At 45.0% G+C, this 19,322-nt stretch overlaps 1 protein-coding gene across 8 annotated transcripts in view; it reads right to left on the bottom strand.

The window, feature by feature from the left end:
- DGKI (diacylglycerol kinase iota) overlaps positions 1-18,876 on the bottom strand; it is a 441,829-nt gene extending 422,953 nt beyond the window's left edge. For 7 of the 8 annotated variants that reach the window (XM_086689190.1, XM_086689223.1, XM_086689216.1 and 4 more), the window contains exon 1: positions 18,431-18,876. In XM_086689190.1, coding sequence (XP_086545316.1) covers positions 18,431-18,849 — 419 coding nt within the window. In that variant the 5' untranslated portion in view covers positions 18,850-18,876. The remainder of the gene's footprint in view (positions 1-18,430) is intronic. The other variant, XM_086689232.1, reaches the window with a different exon arrangement.
- Positions 18,877-19,322: the final 446 nt, after the last annotated feature.

The following is a 19,322-nucleotide window of genomic DNA, read 5'->3' as shown; positions in this document are numbered from 1 at the left end:
GTCTTGGAGTGTATTACTGTTATCAGACTGAATTACGACACTGCTTGGTAGTGGTGGTCTCCACATCATTAATAACTGGGTCTGTTGAAAGGTGGACAAAGAGAGTTTTCTAATCTTAATTCTGAAATTCGTTTGCAGGTTGCATCCTCACGTCAGACAGGTCATGTGTGCCTGTGGGCCCAAGACTACTCATCACTCCTGGGGGCCCTCAACGAAGCCCCTATTCCTTCTTGCATATTAAAGAAGTTGCTCAAAGTTGATCTCAAAGGTGCTCTCTCTTCTACCCAATTTTCTCTATTTTCCATTTATATGGGAAAAATCGTTTTCCAAAATGTAGACTGTGGGCCAGCTCTCAAGCCTTGCAATGCAATGTACATAATGCACAGAATAAGCTGGGCATTGTCCTGATCCTTCAGGAGCAGGCGTGAAAGCCAGGGGACAGAATTGGTCACACTGACTTTCCACCACATTGCTGCACTCCATTTACTGAAGATTAGGTCTGAAAAGAGTGTGCAGTTCGCAGCTGAAAGCAAATCTTTCTGAGCTGCAAAATTATCTGTATTTCTATTAACTGGTCCAGCCAATCCCTATTCATGTAATAGCGTTAGACAGTAACACAGCCCTCTGACAGTGAACAACGTTTAAGCTGCTCGACTACTATTTTCTAATACATTCAGAACACACATTTCTCTATTAATTTGTTCAGTGACTTCTAGGTATTGGGATCTGGAAAAAAACTTTCCACTTCATTAACAAAAGTTCGATGATGTGATTTGGGGAGTTTCTCTAAACAGATTAGAAAAAGTTCCCAGCTCTAAGACAATCTAAATTCCCCAATTTTCTCTACAGTTACCAGGTTAGAACTTAGGATAAGGTTGCCTAGCTACAGTATTAATTAATGACATCAAATCTAACCATTTATTACACTATTTTATGTAAAAATTAGTTTCATGTTTAGGTTCTGAGGCTACCTCACATTCTCCTTACTCAACCTTTCCCAGATTCTTATGGATTTGAGATTCACCCTCCTTCCTCGTGTCCTCCTTCCTCCTTCCTATTGTCCCAGACGCATGAGAGGAACATGGCTCTCAGCCACCATGGCCACTGCAGAGAGAACAGGGATCTCCCTTCCCTCTTCATGTCCTGAGGGAGGGAGGGAGGGAGGGAAGATCTTGTCCACTCTGGAATGTTTCATGGCAGGGCAGGATAGAGGTGTCACTTTTGCAGCAATGGCTTCTGTAGTAATAACAGTGTCTCCAGAAAGACGAATTAGCAATAGATCCAGCAAGAACAAAGACTTTCTCACATTTGGGTACAGACCACCACCTCTCTTCTCCCAAAACCTCCCATGGCTCTCTGTTAACTACAAAATTCAAATTCCTCCAATGGCATTCAAGGCTTTCTATAAAGAGTATTAAGTTACCTCTCTTGCCTGACTTTTCACTACATATCTCCATGCTCAAAGCAAAATTATCCCACAATTCACATGGCTGCCCCAGTACATCATTCATTTCCATCCACCAAGTCCTTTCTCAGACAAGCCCTCTGCCTAGATTGTCCATACCTGCTCTCCTTGTGTCCTGTCTCCTCTTGTTGGAATATTACCAAACCATCAAAGCCAACATCTCAAGAAAACCTCCAAGCAGAACTAACTTCTCTCCCCCTCTTTGGTTTTTCTACAACTCAGAAATAGTCATGTGCATTACTTTATGTCTGTTGTTTACCTTTGTTCAAGCTCTGATGTCTAAGAGGTATAGAGAAGATATATAACTCCTAGTAAAGACCCTTCATATGTGAATTTCTAGGTGGTTTAAAGCTAGAAACCTGTTTAAAGCTTCCACTCCAAAAAACTCAAATGTTTGATTTCAGGGGCTGTTGAAAAAAGAGAAGAAGCAAATGTACTGTGTTCCAAAATTGTTTCTAGTTTGCCATTTGGAACTTAGGGTATGTTTCCTCCACTGTATCAGTGATATGAATAAATACACGTATCTCCACCTGGCCATCCCCTCTTCTTTCTTGAAAGCATATTTAACCATTATCTGCTCTTAAAGGTCTTTTTCCACTCTTCCATCTGATGTAGGGACCCTTCCTCTGGGGCCCCCAACCATCCCTCCACCTTTGAACCTATCACTCTGTACTGTTATGGGTCAATTCCGTCCCTCTCCCTCACTAGACCATACATTCTTCATAGCAGAACTTCTTACTTCTCTTATTTGTAGCACTTAGCATAGCGTTTGGCACACAGTAAGCACTCAACACGTGTTGTTGTTGTTGTTATTGTTTCTCCAATAAGTTATGATCAATCTGAAACGATTTTAAGGTAGAAATCATATTATTCAACTTTGGATTCCTCAACAAGGGCTTGAAATAGTGATTTGCACATACGGTACGTGAGTATTCCGCAACTATTCCTATGAAACTGGTAAGTTTTTATCCAGGGAACTGCTCATGTTATAAAACATAGGTGAGAAAAACCCAATGATTCTCCCCTTGATGCTTTTTTTTTTAGTACTTTTTTCTTGATTTTCAATATCAAGACTTCAAAGAAAGCACTTGATGCGTGGGAGAGCCTCAGAGACCAGGGAGATTCATGTATTTCATTTCTCATGTTCTAAAGCTTCTCTCCTTTTCAATTTCTCATCATCCTCACAAATTATCTCACTCCCTTCAGCTGAGGAGGCACATTACTCAGGTTATTTTTAGAACACCCTTGTGTGCAATATTGGCAGTTCAAAGCACCAGAGAATCCACACAAACACAAGGATTCTCCTGGGGCTTTTGCTTTGTCCTTGAAGCCCTTTTCATAGACTCCTATGGTCTTTCCTATAAGAACCAGGTGAGCCACATTAAAGGTTCAAGTCCATGCATTTTTACTTCCATGCCTCCCTGGTGAATTTACACTAAATATTTATTGAACATGATGGGAACTAATATAAGAATAAAACAGGGAGCACAATAAGCAATTTCTGCCACATAGAACCTAAAGCTGCACATCCGTATTCCAAGTTCATACCCTGCATCCTGGACCATGCCTTTGCCAAATTTCAGGAATCTCCTCATGGAGAAGCAGTGATGCTCTTCCCCCACCCTTCACTCTACTTCCAAATAACAACTACTACAAACTAAGTATTTTTGATGGCAAAACAGCCAGTCTACACCAAAGCTATAGAACTTGTTCCTTCCTGCACAGAGCCCTGTATGTCTGGCAATTTAGAGGAAGATGAAGATTACAAAGAAGACAAATTTCCTGTCCTTACCCTTATGGAAATCAGTCACCGCTGTAGTGAGGAGGAACACACGACAAGCAAAATGAAGGAGAACACCAACAATGATTTGCCCCTGTCTTCAATGCTCTCTTCTTCCTACTTATACCTCTAAGGGGTAACTTTTTAATCAGAGAACTAGACTTCTTAATTCAAGAACTATATCTTTCAAGGTTGTCATTTAAGGATGGCTGGTTAGAGGTTTCTAGAGGTTTGATAATGACTCGACACTAATCTCTCAAAGAAGCACTGTTCAACAGACCTGTCTTCAGTGATACAAATGGTTTGTATCTGTGCTGCTCAATACGGTGGCTACCAGTCACTGTGGCTATGAAGCACTTAACGTGTGGCTAGTGTGACTGAGGAACTGGATTTGAATTTAATATATTTAATTACTTTTGATAGGCACATGTGGCTCCCATCTACTGTACTGGGCAGCCCTCGTATCTGAAACAGTAGAACGCTATCCTCTGGACAAAATAAGTAATCTTCCTGGCCACCAAATATAGGTTTAGCCAAAGTACAGATGGATTTCTTTATAAGCTCTGTGTCAACTCACTAAAAGAAAGTTCACCAAAACCTCTCAAACAGCTTAAGCCAGTTTTAGAAGGGTTGACCACAGGCATTTCTCCACCAGCAGCAGGGTCAAGGGGAGGGCAATGAAGGCATAAGTCTGAAAAATAGAGATAACAGTAAATAGTTCTTAAGAGAGAGCCTGACATTTCTTATTTAGGAAAGAACAGAGAAAGGGAGGGAGGAAAGGAGGGAGAGAGAAAAGGAAAAGGAATCTTGAATATTCTAGAGGTGCTTGGTGTCTGAAATAAATATGAAACGTGACAAATAAACATGTAGCCAAACTGAAATCACAAACCTTAAGTGAAATGGCTGCAATCTAAGTAAGACACTGGAAATGTCATCAGTAACTTGTCGAATCGCCAGTCTAGAAATCTGGCTCTTGGAATGAGTTTTACAGCAATTGGCCTGAACCCTTGCTAATCCATATACTCATGGCAGCTGATGACCACAGCAAAGGAACTAAGTCCTGAGAGCCGTACATATATATATATATATATATATATATACACACACACACACACACACACACACACACATATATACACACACACATACACGCAGGTTGTGCCCTGCACTAGAACACCCAGAGGGGGTGGGAGAATGAACCCCATCCTAAGTGCCACCCACCACATGCTAGATCCTGGCTCCGGGGCTGACAGAGCTCAGGAGTAAGGGAAGATTTTTGTTAACTTGTCCACCTAGACTTAGAACCTGTTTCTAATTCAAACAAAGACTCCACATGTGCCAATGGTAGACCAGGGCCATGTTTTTAGTTTACTGCTGAACTCTTACGAAGAAAGCCACGCATAAACCAGTACACTGTCAAATTAGGGACAGACAGAACAATGGCTTTGCAATCATCTTTAGATAAGGGATAACTGAAGAATAAAAGTGGAAATGGTTTAGTTCAAGGAAAAGAGGCCCAAAGAGAAATGTGATACCTGACTTCAAATATTTGAAGACTATCATATGGAAACAAAGGGGAGGGTTAATCTGAATATCCCCCAGAAGTGCAAATGTAAATGCCAGTAGGTAAAAAATAAAGGAGTTGGGTTAAGCCTCAACATGGAGGCAGCACAGGATCGTGAGGAAAATGTAAGCCTTGGGCGACTTAGAACTGAGTCTGAATTCTGACTCAACTAACACCTCTTTGAGTTTAAGCAAATTGTTTCCCTCTGGAAGATTTAGTGTCCTCGTTTGTAAAATAGAAATAACTAATCTAGACAGTTGTTGTGATAATTAAATAGGAGAACAACAAAACAGGAGGCACAAAGTACCTAAGTCATGCTAGATATTCATTAAATGGTAATACCTAATTTTCTCTATAACAAAAACTTTCCAACAATCAGACCTAACCAATGGTATAACACTCTGCCTAATGCAGCCAAGAACTCCTAACATGGAAGACATTCACCAGCCTCTGCTGGTGGACCATTTGGCAATGATATTTATCAATTAGGTTGGAGTTTTTTTGTTTTGTTTTGTTTCATTGTTTTTCTGTGTTTGGTATTGGGGTTTTTTTGGTGGGGTTTTTGTGTGTTTGGGGGTTTTTTCTGTTTGTTTTATATTGTTTTTTTGTTTTTGGTGTTTTTTTTGTTTTACTTAAACAACAAGGAAGTTCACTGGGAAGATGTTGGATAATTCACAATTTAATGGAAAAGCTGGGGATCCATGTTGGGAATAGACAGCAGTGAGGGCAGGAGGAACTGTCCTACGAGGGCGCTGCTAATGGATACGACCAAACTGGCACACCCCGTGATAGCCTTGAAGAGGTCAGACCCAAAAGAGTCTGAATGTACTGGCTCAGGTCATATGCCCTAGGGTAGTCTCAGTGCAGTAAGAGGAAGCCACCTGTGACACCTTCCAAAGAACTCATTGGCCTCCATGGCACAGAGCCAGGTATCTGGATGTACAGTCTCACAAGATTGCACACAACAGGGGAGAAGTGAATCCCAATACGGAAACAGGGTATATCTACAGATTTATACTGGGATATAGCACACAGCAATGTTTAAGTGTACTGGCCAAGGAGTTCTCCTGACATTCAAATCCTGGCTCCACTGCTTGCTAGCTGTGACGTACTGAGACGGTACTTCGTTACCCTGTGCCTCGGTTTCCTCTTCTATAAAACTGTAAATAGTAAGAGTACCTACCTCATAAAGTTGTTGTAAAAATTAACTGGAATAAAGTATGCTAATCGCTAAGCACAATTCCTGGCACATATAATAAGACCTCAATAAATGTTATTGCTGCTATTAGTAATATTACTATTACTAACGCTGAAGGTACACCATTGAGCACCTCTCAGAAGTGCTTTTCCTGAAAGACACTTAGGCTCTTATTCCTCTGTGGTTTCATGCCAGGAGGGAAGTCAGCGGCTCCAGACCTCTCCTTCCCAGGTCTCTTGACTTGATTTCCCCATGTAGATAATGGTTTCCTAGAACACCACAACTGCTCCACCAAAGCCGTTTTGAGTAATTGTAAAAAGTGCACAACGAAATAGATGAGAAGCACTAATTGCTGGAGAGATGCTAAGAACAACTATATTAATGAACCCACGCCACAGTGGGAATAACTGTTCGCCATTTGTGGATTCATCCATGTATTATTTCTTCTGAACATTACTTTTAGTTCCTGGAAGAAGTACTTTGCCATAAATGGGAGGTCAATTTACTGGAAGTTAAAGACCAGCTTCCAAGCATCCCATCTGCTCCCGGAAAGAGGTATTTTCTCTCAAATGGCTTGGGGAAGGGGCGGGGGAGGGGGGTTGGTGGTGGTGCAGCACACTCCTAGAAAACAACAAAGTTTGCTCCTGTAACAATTCCCACGAAGCAGTTCGCTAAAGAAAATCTATTTGTCTACATACCCCTAAGTTTCACAATAGCCAGTACCAGCTAGAACAGAGATGACAGAAATGCCTTGAGAAGCAGGGCCATGGACTTCCACACACAGATCACGCAGCCTCCAAAATTCATGATAGTGCAATCAGAAAAATGTCACCTGGCAGCTCTGTAACCTGACAATCTCCTCTTTTACACACACACCTACAGAAGAATTATACACACACACGTCCTACACACACGTCTTCCTCCATGCTCACCCCCTTTTTGCTGATCAAACTGAACTCCTAGACTTCTTCCAGGCTTGCACAGGATTTGCTTTTATCTTCATTTTTAAGAGCCTTCAGTTGCCAGCCATATCTCAATATAATTAAATTTTGCCCACAATCCAGTTCCTTGCTGCAACCAAATTATATTCTATGTCATATTACCTCAAAATCTTAGAATTCTAGGGGCACCTGGGTGTCTCAGTCGGTTAAGTGTGCCACCCTTGATTTCAGCTCAGGTCATGAGCTCAGGGGAAACTGAGCCCTGCGTCGGGCTCACTGCCTGCTTGGGATACTCTCTCTCAACCTCCCTCGATGCACCTTCCCTGCTCATGCTCGCTCTCACTCTCTAAATAAATAAATAAATAAATAAATAAATAAATAAATAAATATCTTAAAATTTTTAATAAGAAAAAAACCTTTAGAATTCTAAATTATCCAGAGTATTCCATCGAGATATTCTCAGTTAATGTCAAACGTGGCCTCAAAAACATACCTGTTTGGCAGTTCGTATTTTCTGGAGACGCTTCCAAATCCTTAAAACTGCAGGCAGCCCATGCTTGCTGCACAATCTTAGTCACAGACCATGGGAGTTTGGTTATTAGGTGATCAGCTATATTGAATTTTCTCCACATATTCAACAAATGTGTTGAGGTGCCCACTGCTCCCCCTAAAATCACTGAGCCACAGGAGCATATGCTATATGGAGACGTGAAATGCAGTTGCTGTAAAAATGAAATGCTATTCTTGGAATACCTATGTCATTACTTGAACTGAATCTCCTTTACAATGAAATGGCTGCTGCTTAGCAACTAATGCAAAGGAAGAGCCTGAATGTTTTTCTTTTTTTTCTCCCCAACAGAAGGTGTATTAAACATATACCATGCTGCTGGTGGTTCCATGTTTTTGAATATACAGAAAGAGTCATGAGGATGACAATGAGGTCATCCTCCAAATCAATGCCATATGGGTTTGGTAGGCCAGCCAGTGACTGATTCCAACTCTGTCCATTGTGATTAACAACTGAGATAAAGTCAAGTAAATAAAATTAACGAAAGGGAAACGCTGCTATCTACCCTTCCATACGGCGGGGCATGGAAGCAGTGTAATGAAGTGAAAAGAACATGGGACTTCAAATCCAAAAACTAGCCTAAGCCTGGCAACGCCCCGTACCGGCTTGTGGCTTTGGGAAAGTCACCTAGTGGTCACGCCTGTTTCCGGAAACGTACAATGGCTCTAAAAAACAATACCTGCTCTACCTGTTGCCTAAGACTGTTTTGAGAGTAAAATTAGATCAAGCAGGTGAAAGCAGTTTATAAATGGCAAAGCCCTAAAAGCGCCACACACGTTTTTATTAGAAGTACTTAAATTTAGTTGGTATTAACAGTGTAAGAAATCTCCAGAAATCTGTCTTTTAAAAAAAAAAATCCCTTAGATTTTGTTATAATTCCACACTGGCTCATAGAAAGCTTCTGTTTTAATCTTTAAATAGCTTTGTCGTTTATTTTTGAACTAGAGATTTATTTTGCTAAGAAATTCTGAAGGTTTTCTTCAAATAGGAAAAAATGACTCAGGTTTTTTAAATCATCCTTTGGAACTTTCTAGGTGACTATAACAGCACACATGCATATACTTATGAATTCTGAAGGGTGTTGCTATGAAAAAACTTACACTGAAAGTACTTACAGCCTGAATAGGCCCTCCAGTTAAAGGTGAAGACTCCACTCTCCTAAGGATACTCAAAAAAATCAGATGGTGCTTTTACTGTGCCACTTCAACCACACAAAATACACATAAATCGGTGCGAACTTCTTCACCGGACCCCACGCCATTGTACCATTAACCACCAGCCCCTCAAGTTCCACTCTGCTTACAACATATGACAAGGTCTTGTACTGGAGATAGAAATTGAAGGAGGGGACATGCATTGAGCTATAATCCCTGCAGAGCATTCCCTGGCCCCAGGAAACTGGATTTTTTCCTCCACCCCGTGCCATGGAGAAAAATCATATAGTTTCAGAAAGGAGAGCTCGGTCTTCGCCTGCCTACAATGGCCAGTAGCAGACAGGTATTCACAGAGCCGAGTCCATGCTTGGACAGGGAAGGAATTCTTGGTCTCTCGGCCAATCAACCTCTGTCTATGTCCTGTGTTAGGACTGGCTGGGCCCCCCAAAACGATAGGCCCACGGGTCTCTCCTCTCAGAGGATGTTGGTCTAATAAACCACTAGATAGTGCAAATATGGCTATCTGTACATAGGAAGTGGGAACGGGTGAAAGAACCAGAGTAAAAAGCTGCACTGGGGAAGCAGTTGGCAAATATGGAACTGGATCTGAACTCTGCCATAAGCCTCAGGACCTCACGCAAGTTGCTTAAACTCTAAGCCTCAATATCCTTATCTGTAAAATGGAAATAATAATAGCCCCTACTTAATTGAGGGTTAAGTGAAAATGCTATAAATAAAATGTTTCACGGCTCAAAGGAAACGTTTACTAAAATCAGTACCTCACACTGATTAATATTCACAAGTAGAGAGTTAAGTAAATTAACACTTGCGGCCCAGATCTGAACCAAGGAGAGCATTTTTCTTCTCTTAGTTGCACTGCACGAACACTTGGGAAGTACATGGGCTGTCTTTGCTGCCTCAGGGAATGGTATGTCAGAGGCCACTGGGAAGGACAAGAACAGCGGTGGCTGCTGTTTTTTGGCCACTGTGAGAAAAGGCAGGGTAGGCCGGGAAGGCTCAGCAGCCCCATGGGTGTTCACTCTGCCAGAGAAGATCATGCTCGGTGGCTTCTGGAGTTCAAGGTTTCTCTACTTCCTGTCTCACTTTAGATGCTGAGGACAGTGTTTCAAGGGGAGAGAGACAAAAATATGCCATGGCTTAGTCTTTGCATGGAGAGGAGGCCAATTTAAAAGGAAGAAACCGTTTTAAATCAGGCTCTTTTCTCAAAAAACCCCTACAGGGAATGCTCTCTGTCTCAGAGAGAGATTGCCTCAAACCCAGTTACAGACATAAGGACAGTGATGAGAACACAATCCTTTCGGTTTGAAGAATGCTCCAGAAGTTTGTCTCAAAGTGATACATGGAACCCTTTCCAACTGCATCCACATACGCTTATATAAAACCCCTTTCACCTTTAAACAAACTGCTTTCAAGTGTTTTTAAAACAAAAATGTATTCTTCCAAAGGATTTTTTACATCTTTCTGACACACGAAGGCAAGACACATTTTAAAAATGTATTCTGGAGTTTTCAAGAAGTCTGTTTTCTGGCTATTTCCTGAAAATCTACATGATCCACAAAAGCGACCAAACTGCCTCTCCTTTATCTTTTATAGGAAAAAAAAAAAAATGAATTTACTTCCTCAGTACTTATTTCACAGTCCTGAGCCAGTTTTATTTGTTCAACAAATATTTAATAATCACCTACAATTTTAAAAAGTAAATTCTGTTGTTTGGCCTGGTTGAGAAAACTGACAGAACATCCCAGAAGGCTGAGCCTTCAATTTCTGAAATAATCCAGGACAGGTAGCATCTGGGAAGCTTTTTCTCTGATTGCCAGGACGCGGCAGCTGGCCATTGTCTGGACACACAAAGCAGACGGCATCGAGCCGGGCCAGAGGAGAAATAACTTCTGTCCTGGAGTCCCTGGTGGCAACTCTATTTCTAGCACCTCTGTCTTTATCTACTTATCTATTCCCGACACTCGAAGCTCTCTGAGACCCTGCTACCCAATCCTCCGCGTCTGGCTTCCTGCTCCCGGATGACCAGTTTGGGGGTGTGGGCCGCTGCACGCTGATTCCTCTGCACGCTGGCCATGCCCATCTTCTCCGACGTTGGCTTCCTGCCTCCTCCGATTTCCAGAGCACTCAGAGGCAGCTCGATCCTCTCCATACCCTCTAGCGAGAGTCAACTGATTTTTAACAAGTTCAGATCCATACCTCAGTGAATGCCAAAACCTGTACGTTTATTTTCCCAAGTATACAGCTATCTGATTTTCCTATTATCTGAATAATTTTATCACTGGCCACGGACATCTGACTAATGTTCAACACATTGAAGATTAATAAACAGATCTCCCTAACTGGACTGAAGGATAGGTGATACCACCGGAATAAACACGGCACTTAACTTTGTGACAGGGAGCATGATGCGTGTCAGCCTTCAAACCGTCCTACAAGGAGGGTCCCACTGTCGCTACCATTTTATACAAGGGGAAATTAAGGCACAGAGCGATGAAGCAACGCGCCCAAGGTCACACAGCAGGCAGAGATGGAGGGAGAACTGCAGCCGGTGGCAGGGCTCTAGAGTCAGGGCTCTTAACCGTCATTCCACCTGTCTGTCACGACATCGAAGAGTAAGAATAATGAGATTTGGTTGCAGTTTCTTTCTTACTGTTTTAAGTTTTGGTTGTTTCCCACCCCCACCCCCACCCCCGCCCCCGCCCCAACCGCAATCCAGCAAGTCAGACCATCATGTTATAGCTTAAATCAGAATTGGCTCTTATCAGAGCATTATTTATGAATCTGCAAATCTAACGGCAAATCTCCACTTAAGCAAAATGGCCAGAGGTTAAGGACTACACAAGTCCCTGTCAGAAAGCTGTTGCCTTTAAAAAACAGCATCAGCTCCGTTTCAGAGACTCACAAAACCTCAGGGCTGCAAGGAAAGAACATTAAAATTCATCTGCGAAGACCCTTCTTCCCACCTCTACCCAACCACAGCCCCCTCCGTCAGCCAGCCAGCGCACACACACCTGATGATCTGATTTTCTCTAAAAGAACACCGCAGCGTTCCCGCCACCTCTCTGAACACTACACTCACCAGCCACCCTTCAAGTGCTATAAATATAGGTGCATAAAAAGTAGCTGGCCCTTTTTTGCAGAATTTGTCATTAAGCGAGTTGAAAACAAAGCAAAAGCTTAGAGTTACAAAGAGACAAAGGAATTCTTCCTATAATAACTTTTCCGCCAAAGTCAGTCGGGTGAACTGGAAGGAGAGAGCGAAGGACTGCAGAGCAGAGGCCACCGAGGGAGTAAAAACGTCCGGCTGGCTGGACAGCGGTCAGGCCAGATTCCAGGACGGCGGGGCAGCCATCTTTGTGCCTTTCTAAGTTCTAATCACAGGAAAAAAAGTCAACAGAAAATTCCCCGAGGAGGAAATCAATGATGCCCCCTTGGAAAGGGATGAGACAGACAGAAAGAGAGCCAGAGAGCTAATTAGTGCTACTCAGAAGGCAAATTAAGGCTTTTTCTTTGACAAGCTGCAAATAGCTGGTTAAGTAAGAGCTCTGCCACCCCTCTCCAGCCCCGAACAGCTGGCCGAACGGCTGGTGCAGGTAGTCATACAGGAAGCTGTAAACGGAAACACAGTTCTGGGCTGTCGGACAAAGTGTAAATGAGAGAAAAGGCAAAGCTTTCTTTCAGGAGAAACGAAAATCACAACCCGAGATGGACAGGGAATGGTAAGAGCAGTAGTTTATTTAAAGAAGGCAATTAGATTCGTTCATCCAATAAATATTTATGCAACACCTACTGAGTAATGAGAACAGGATTCAGGGATTCAAATGGTAAGGTGCAATCTCTGACTTCTAAGGGGCTAACAATTTAGCAGGGAATAATAATAATTAGAAAAGTTAACTCGGTGCAAGGCGCTGTGCTGCGTCCTGGGCATAAGGTAACTATCTCAAATCTCATGAGAAGTTTCTAAGGTACATGTTATGATTCCCCCCATTTCAGAGATAAGTATGCTGAGCCTGCAAGGGATTACACAACACGCCCAAGGTCAGCCGGAAGGTGCCAGGTATAAATCCCAGTCAAGCTCCCACACCAGAAAATTGCAACTGAGTCCTAACACGGCTTTTTGCAAGTGCCATGTGAGGACATGGGAAGACCGACCACCTACCACAGAAAGTGGACACCTCTGAGCAATCCTAAGAGGAGTCTGCCTGGTGAACAGGCCAGAGAGGAATTATGGGAGCAGCATATTCAAGCAGACCTAACTTGCCATTTTAATTTCTTTTTTTTTTGTTTTTTAAAATGTTTTCTTTATTTTTGAGACAGAGAGAGACAGGGCATGTGCAAGGGACGGGCAGAGAGAAAGAGTGACACAGAATCCGAAGCAGGCTCCAGGCTCTGAGCTGTCAGCACAGAGCCTGACGCGGGGCTCGAACTCACGAACTGCGAGATTATTACCTGAGCCAAGTCGAACGCGTAACCCACTGAGCCACCCAGGTACCCTGCCATTTTAATTTCTTTCATCTTTTCCTGCACTGCATTGGTTTGTTAGGCCTTGCAGCAGGCATAACATTCCTACCAGTTCAAACAATTCCAACAGTGCAAATGGTTCCAGCCAGTTCAAACAATTTGAAATTAGTCCACGTTTATAGTTATGTCATGCAAATTAAATTTCAAAGAAAAAAAAAAGAAACCTTTCAGCTTAGACTTTGTTTCGCTCCTTACCTTCTTCCCTCAGTTACCCACCCTTAATTTGGAGTAACTGCTGTCCTAAAGCAAAAATTACAAGGTCTCAGAAAAAATAATTTGGACAGGTGTTAACCCACATAAACCCAAGTAAGAAAACAAACATCACAACAATATCTAGGCAGTGGTCCTTCTAGATGCTTCCAGTTTCACAGAATGAATGCCTCTCAGCCCACTTTAAGAACAATTCGGGGTTGCCTAAAGGGTGTGCGTATCCCAGAGCCCAGCCGAGAAGGACGTGGAAGGTGCAATAAGCCCGGGGCCTCACTAGGAGTCCTCATTTTCTCTTATTAGACAGTAAAATGTTTCAAAGAGCTAACTCTACTCTAATTTGATTTGACCCCATGAGGCAATGCTGTGGTTGTCGCGGCGAAAATGAACACCAGCAAAACTCCTTTCAACTTCTCCACCCCCTGATGCCACAGGGTCCGATGCCATCACGCTCCCAGGTAAAAACCAAGGCTCTCAAAGGTCAACTCAAATAGGTGAAGTACTATGGACAATAGTTCAAGTGCAATCTTGCCCAGTTTGTGTCTGGATTGAGGAAGTCTACCCTATTTAGCTAAATCCGAAGTGATTACTGAGGAAGGAAACATTAAATCAGAACCAAAGTTTTCCTCTGACCCTAAAGGCTCAAAATAGTGAACAAATGTATAAAGCACAGACAAAAACATAAAAGAACTAAAACTGACTTACAAAGGAGGATATTGGCACACTGGTTTTCGGAAGAAGAAAACTCCCCGCTCCCAGGATTGATTCTCTCACAAGGAGAAAAAATGCCCATGCTGTCCTGTCTGGCTTTCTTACACTCCAGCTTGTCTTTCTTAGAATCACATAATCTTGCCTTGCAGGACAAAGCACAAAGGGAAATACTACCACGTTCTTATCACCAACCTGTAAATAAGAAAAGATTTTTTTTACCTGGCTGTCTAACCTAAGTATTTTAATACTCCCTGCTGCTATGCCTGTCTCGTACCAAAATCTCCCTTTGAGGATCTGGTACTACTATTCTGGTGAATAAGTAGAGAAGCTGAACCACATCATCAACATTTTATAAGTACCATTAATCGCCCAGGCCTTCTTACAAGTGAAATCACACCTCATCGTTTTTTCGGGGGTGCTCAAAGGGGTACACGGGCCAGTTCTTCACTGGATCTAGGTTCACCTACACAACATCTGTGTCATTTTATCCAAAAGCATCTAAAACTCTAACACGGGTATCCACAATGATGGCAGGTGTCATGTAGGTGGTTTTGTTCTATGAAGCGAAACCAATATAAGCTTTGGGGATCATGGATTGATACTCATTTTCTTTCTGAAATAGTAGAGAAAATCCTTAAAATCATACAGTCAAAGGAATATGGTCCAAAGTGTACAAGAGATAATATATAATGACCTGTATTACATGTTACAGAGGAGGCGAAAGAACAGCTCACACTGCACACACACGGACACACACACTTACATACATACACGTGGAGGGACTTCCAACCTGAAATGAATATTTAGAGAAGCAGAATGTGGTCTAAGGAGAGAGTCCTTTAGAGTTGGATCTGGGTTTCAATTCTGCCTCCTGCCCAAGCTCTATACCTCACGTTCATTTTCTATAAAATAGACATAACCATAATCATACCATAGGACGGTCACGAAGAGTAAATAGGATGGAATATACAACAATACTTCCTGCAGTGCCTGGTACATAGAAGGCAATAAACATCAGCTACTTTCTCCTTCCCCTCCCCTGTGCATTTCTGAAAGACTTTTTTTTTTTTTTACTAACTTAAAAGGGAATTCTTACAGCAGTAAAAAAAAAAAAAAAAAAAAACAGTTCCTACACATTATATAGTCATTGGCACATATGTATCTGTTGCAGCACCATAATTTGCAAAGAAAAAGGAAGTAGTAATTTGAAGAGAAAAGTACCAGCTCACTTGCATTGCCTTGTAAAACCTTCAGCTTTACAGTCTACAGAGACTATTTGCTCTAGGGGAGCAGATTCTGAAATAAAGGAAAAATTCTCATGGGAAAAATGGTTCCCAAAAACAGCCAAGAAAGAAAAGATAATGAGGGGAAATCTAGGGGTATATAAAGGAGTTTATTTTACTTAACAAAGTAAAAGTCAAGCAAAATGAATAATCTGCCTCCAGAAATGGTTATTTAAAGGCTTTTTGTAAAGGGCTCCAGTTCCTAAAAAGACAGGAGTCACTGCATATGCCCACCCACTCCTCATTTATTTTTAAAATCTAGCTTATATGTTCCTTAGCAACAGAAGGAGCAGATGAGACCCCCCTACACACACGCACACGCACACCCTCTCCCAAAGCCCCCTTCTTCTTTCCTGTCAAGTGTCATTCTGCAAATACCCATGTTCTTCAAAAGATATTTTTTACCTACCTGCAAATCTCCTCTTTCCCACCTCAAATGACTCCCCCCACCCTTACACAAGCAGCCATATTTCATTCACCAACCGAATTCTTTCACTCAGACTCCATCCTGTGAGGTATTCCCAACCTCTCTCCATGAACTCCAACCAGTCACTGTCCTCGAGTGCCCCCAGAAGTGGGGTGGGGTGGTCCCCACTGAAGGGCCAATGCCCAACTCCAGCCAGAGGTGTACTTCCTTACAGACCATTTATTGACCCACCGGCAAAAGGTCAGGCCCAGCTATGTCTGAATCTGGCAGGAATGGCTCCCACGGTGAATGGTCCACCATTCACCATGACTCTAAAAAACTAATAATGGGAATCAAAATGGAGACACTCTCCAGGCTATCCAAGATAAACATGTCCCAGATGAAATCAACTATCTTTTCACTGTCTTTCCTCTGACTTTGGGACTGCCTGGTCTTGTTTGGCTCGGCACCGTTTATGAGCTCAAAGATCAATTGTTCAGCCTTTGGGAAAAAATAGGGCAACGGTCCTCAGATATTAGCGTGCTTAAGCACTGCCCGGGGAGCCTGTTAAAAATCCCCACCCACAGACTGTTTGATTTTCTAAGGCTGGGGTAGCAGGCATTTTGAACCAGCCACCTGAGGTGATGCTGATGGAGGTGATTCCCTGAATTGGAGATTATACAGCTTTACTGAAAAGGGAATGTTCACAAAGTAGGACCCACCTCTATGGTTCGTAAGGCAAACGCAGGATTATTATTCCTTTATGGAAAAATGTTGTGTTCATGTCTCTGTTTGTGTGTGCACACACTTACACATGCATGTGTGAGCTTGCAACCGGGAAAGCCATGGCCCACACAGCACCCGTGGCCAGGAGAGAAGCTCAGAGAATGACCCCTGCCAAGAGGCAAGCTGAAATGATTTCCCTTGCAAACTCTGCCTCTGGAGCCCTACCTAGTGAGGAGTCTGATGAATACCAGTAACACAGGCCAGTTTCTCAGCTCAGGAGCCCAGACCCACAATGTGCCGAATGTAATGAGCCCCCTCCAACTCACAGTTCCTAAATTAGGCTGAATGTAGTCCCTGTTCCCCTAAGGGCCAGGGAGGCCATCATTACGAGGAAGTGGAGCTGCCTGTGTCCCAGCATACCTCCCTAGAGCTACCCCACTCTCCACCACTTGCCTATTTTTGGAAACCAAAAAATATAAAGAGAAAGATTCATTTGATCCTCATCTATGCGAGTAACTAAAAGAGCAAGTCAAGTGGGAAACTCCCTCGACGCACAGAGAACAAAATGCACGCAAGGAATGCGGGAACCACAACCTGACCAGGAAGACCGTCTCAGAGTCATCAGAAGCCAACGCTTAGACACACAGCACATGCCCTAGTGACTGGGGCCTCCGGTCCAGGCAATGCCTATGGGGATCCCAATGATTCACACACATGCCCCCATAAATACAACACACACCCTCACAAACCCACACACCTCTGTCATCTGCCTTTGCTTACATAACAGCACATGGTGTGACAGGCTTAATACTTTATAGGGGTTTCTGGAAAGGACCGCTAGTTCAAAGGACAGGGTCACACTACTGTTTTTACTGACCCCTTTTCGAGAAATACTCCAACCCGTAGCAAGTGCAAATTGTCGTCATTCTGTGCTGGATTTATCACCTGAACTTTCAAACTAACAAAGCAGTAAGGGTAGTCTCTGAAACTCTCTGAATCTCTCGACATTTTTATTCTTGCCCCGGGGGTGGGGGGCTGGGGGTGGAGCAGAGAACCTAATGAATCCTCAGTTCTCGTTTTTTTTTGGATCCTGAGGCAATTGGGGCTGATCTTTTATTATAATTTGGCGGCCATTTAGCCTACACCGTCCTTGTCTCACAAATGCATCCACCCTCAGGGGCAAGCATGGTGCCATTCTCTCACTCTTCCATGGCTGGCCAGCGGGCTCCCCACCTCCTCCTGCTGGGCACACCCAGGAGAGAGGGAGAGAGCACAGGTACAGGTCACCCCCTAACCCGCTGAGTATCTACAGACTTCGATCCACACCGTCCCTTCCTTCACGGGAGGTCTCCCTGCAGGTCCGACTTCCACAAGGACCTCCCCTCAGGGCAGCGCTGTTCTTTCCTGCCTGGACGGTGATCTCAACTACCAAGTTAGTGCCAAAGGTTCATCCAAGGAAATCTGGAAGGTAGGGGGGAGTGGTTACAGATGACACCGCCTCAGGGACAACTTCGAGGACTTCTCTTAAGAAAACTAGGCATCTCTGTCTGTGTCTGCACCCCCCCTCCCCCCGCCTCCCGCGCACACACGCATTTTTGTTGTTGTTCTGATCTCAGAGACCCAGTCTTCAGTACTGTTCCAGAGGGAAACCGGGCGCACCCAGCTTCCCTCCAGCCCAGAATGATGGGATGAGAAGAGAATACGTCTCCCCACAAGGGGGAGAGAGAAAGAGAAACACACAGAGAGAGAGAGAGAGGAGAGAGAGAAACAGCGAGCCAGCGAGCCAGGTGCCCCCAACTCCGCGGAAGCGCCCGGGTGAGGGACGAGAGCGGGTCTCAGCCCCGCGGCGGCACCTGTCTCCCGGTCGCCGGGCGCCCGCGCCTACCTGTAAGAGACCTGCTTCCGGAAAGTTAAGTTCCTGAGCTTCTCCTCCAGCGCCTCGTCCTTCTCCTTCGCGCCGGCGGCCGCGGGCTCCTCCAGGGCAGCGGCCCCCGCCGCTGCCGCCGCCGCCGCCGCCGCTGCCCCCGCGCCCCGCGGGTCCGCGCCGCCCTCCGCGCCCAGGCAGCAACTCCCGGCGCCGCTTCCGCCGCCGCCGCTGCCGCCCGTCGCCCCCTTCTCCTCTCCCGCCGAGGAGCTGGGGTTCATGGCGACCGCTCCGGCGGCCGCGGAGGGAGCCGAGGCGGCGGCGCTGCAGAGGCCGGGCCGGCTGACGGCGCGGGCGGCGGCCGCCACCGCAGGAGAGCGAGCAGGTCCGCGCGCCGCTGGCAGGGGCAGCAAATGGCAGCCCCTTCCCGCAGCATCCATCCGCCGCTGCACCGCACCGGGGCATTGTGGGAAACTCCGTGCCTCCACTCCCCCTCCCCGACCAATCAGAGGCCACCTCCCTCCGCCCCCCTCTGCCTCCCCGCCGCCAACCCGCGCCCTCCGTCCTCCGCCCTCTCCCCCCCCCCCCGCCGGCCCCCAACCCTGGCCTTTTCCTAAATCGGGGGCACCGGCCGGAGCTGAACCTGAACTCTGCCCTGAGGCGTCGGGGGCTGCCGGAGAGGAGCACGGAGGGAGGGGGCCAGAAAGCCGCCGGGCGCTGGGCGCGAACCCCGGCGTCGGGAGAGGAGAACCCCGTTGGGAAACTCGGAGGAGAGCGTGCCGCGCCCCGGTGAATACACGAGAAGGCGGGGACCCGGACGCGCGAGGTGCCCTGCCCGGGCGGGCGGCCCTGGAGCGGTAGCGCCCACCTGGGTCCCCGGGAGTGCCCTGATGCCCGGTGCCTGGGGCGGCGT

The sequence above is a fragment of the Puma concolor genome, chromosome A2 (assembly GCF_028749965.1).
Source record: "Puma concolor isolate L17-30 chromosome A2, mPumCon1.1.hap2, whole genome shotgun sequence".
In the NCBI taxonomy this organism is placed as follows: Eukaryota; Metazoa; Chordata; class Mammalia; order Carnivora; family Felidae; genus Puma; species Puma concolor.
This window is presented reverse-complemented; position numbering and strand designations above follow the sequence as displayed.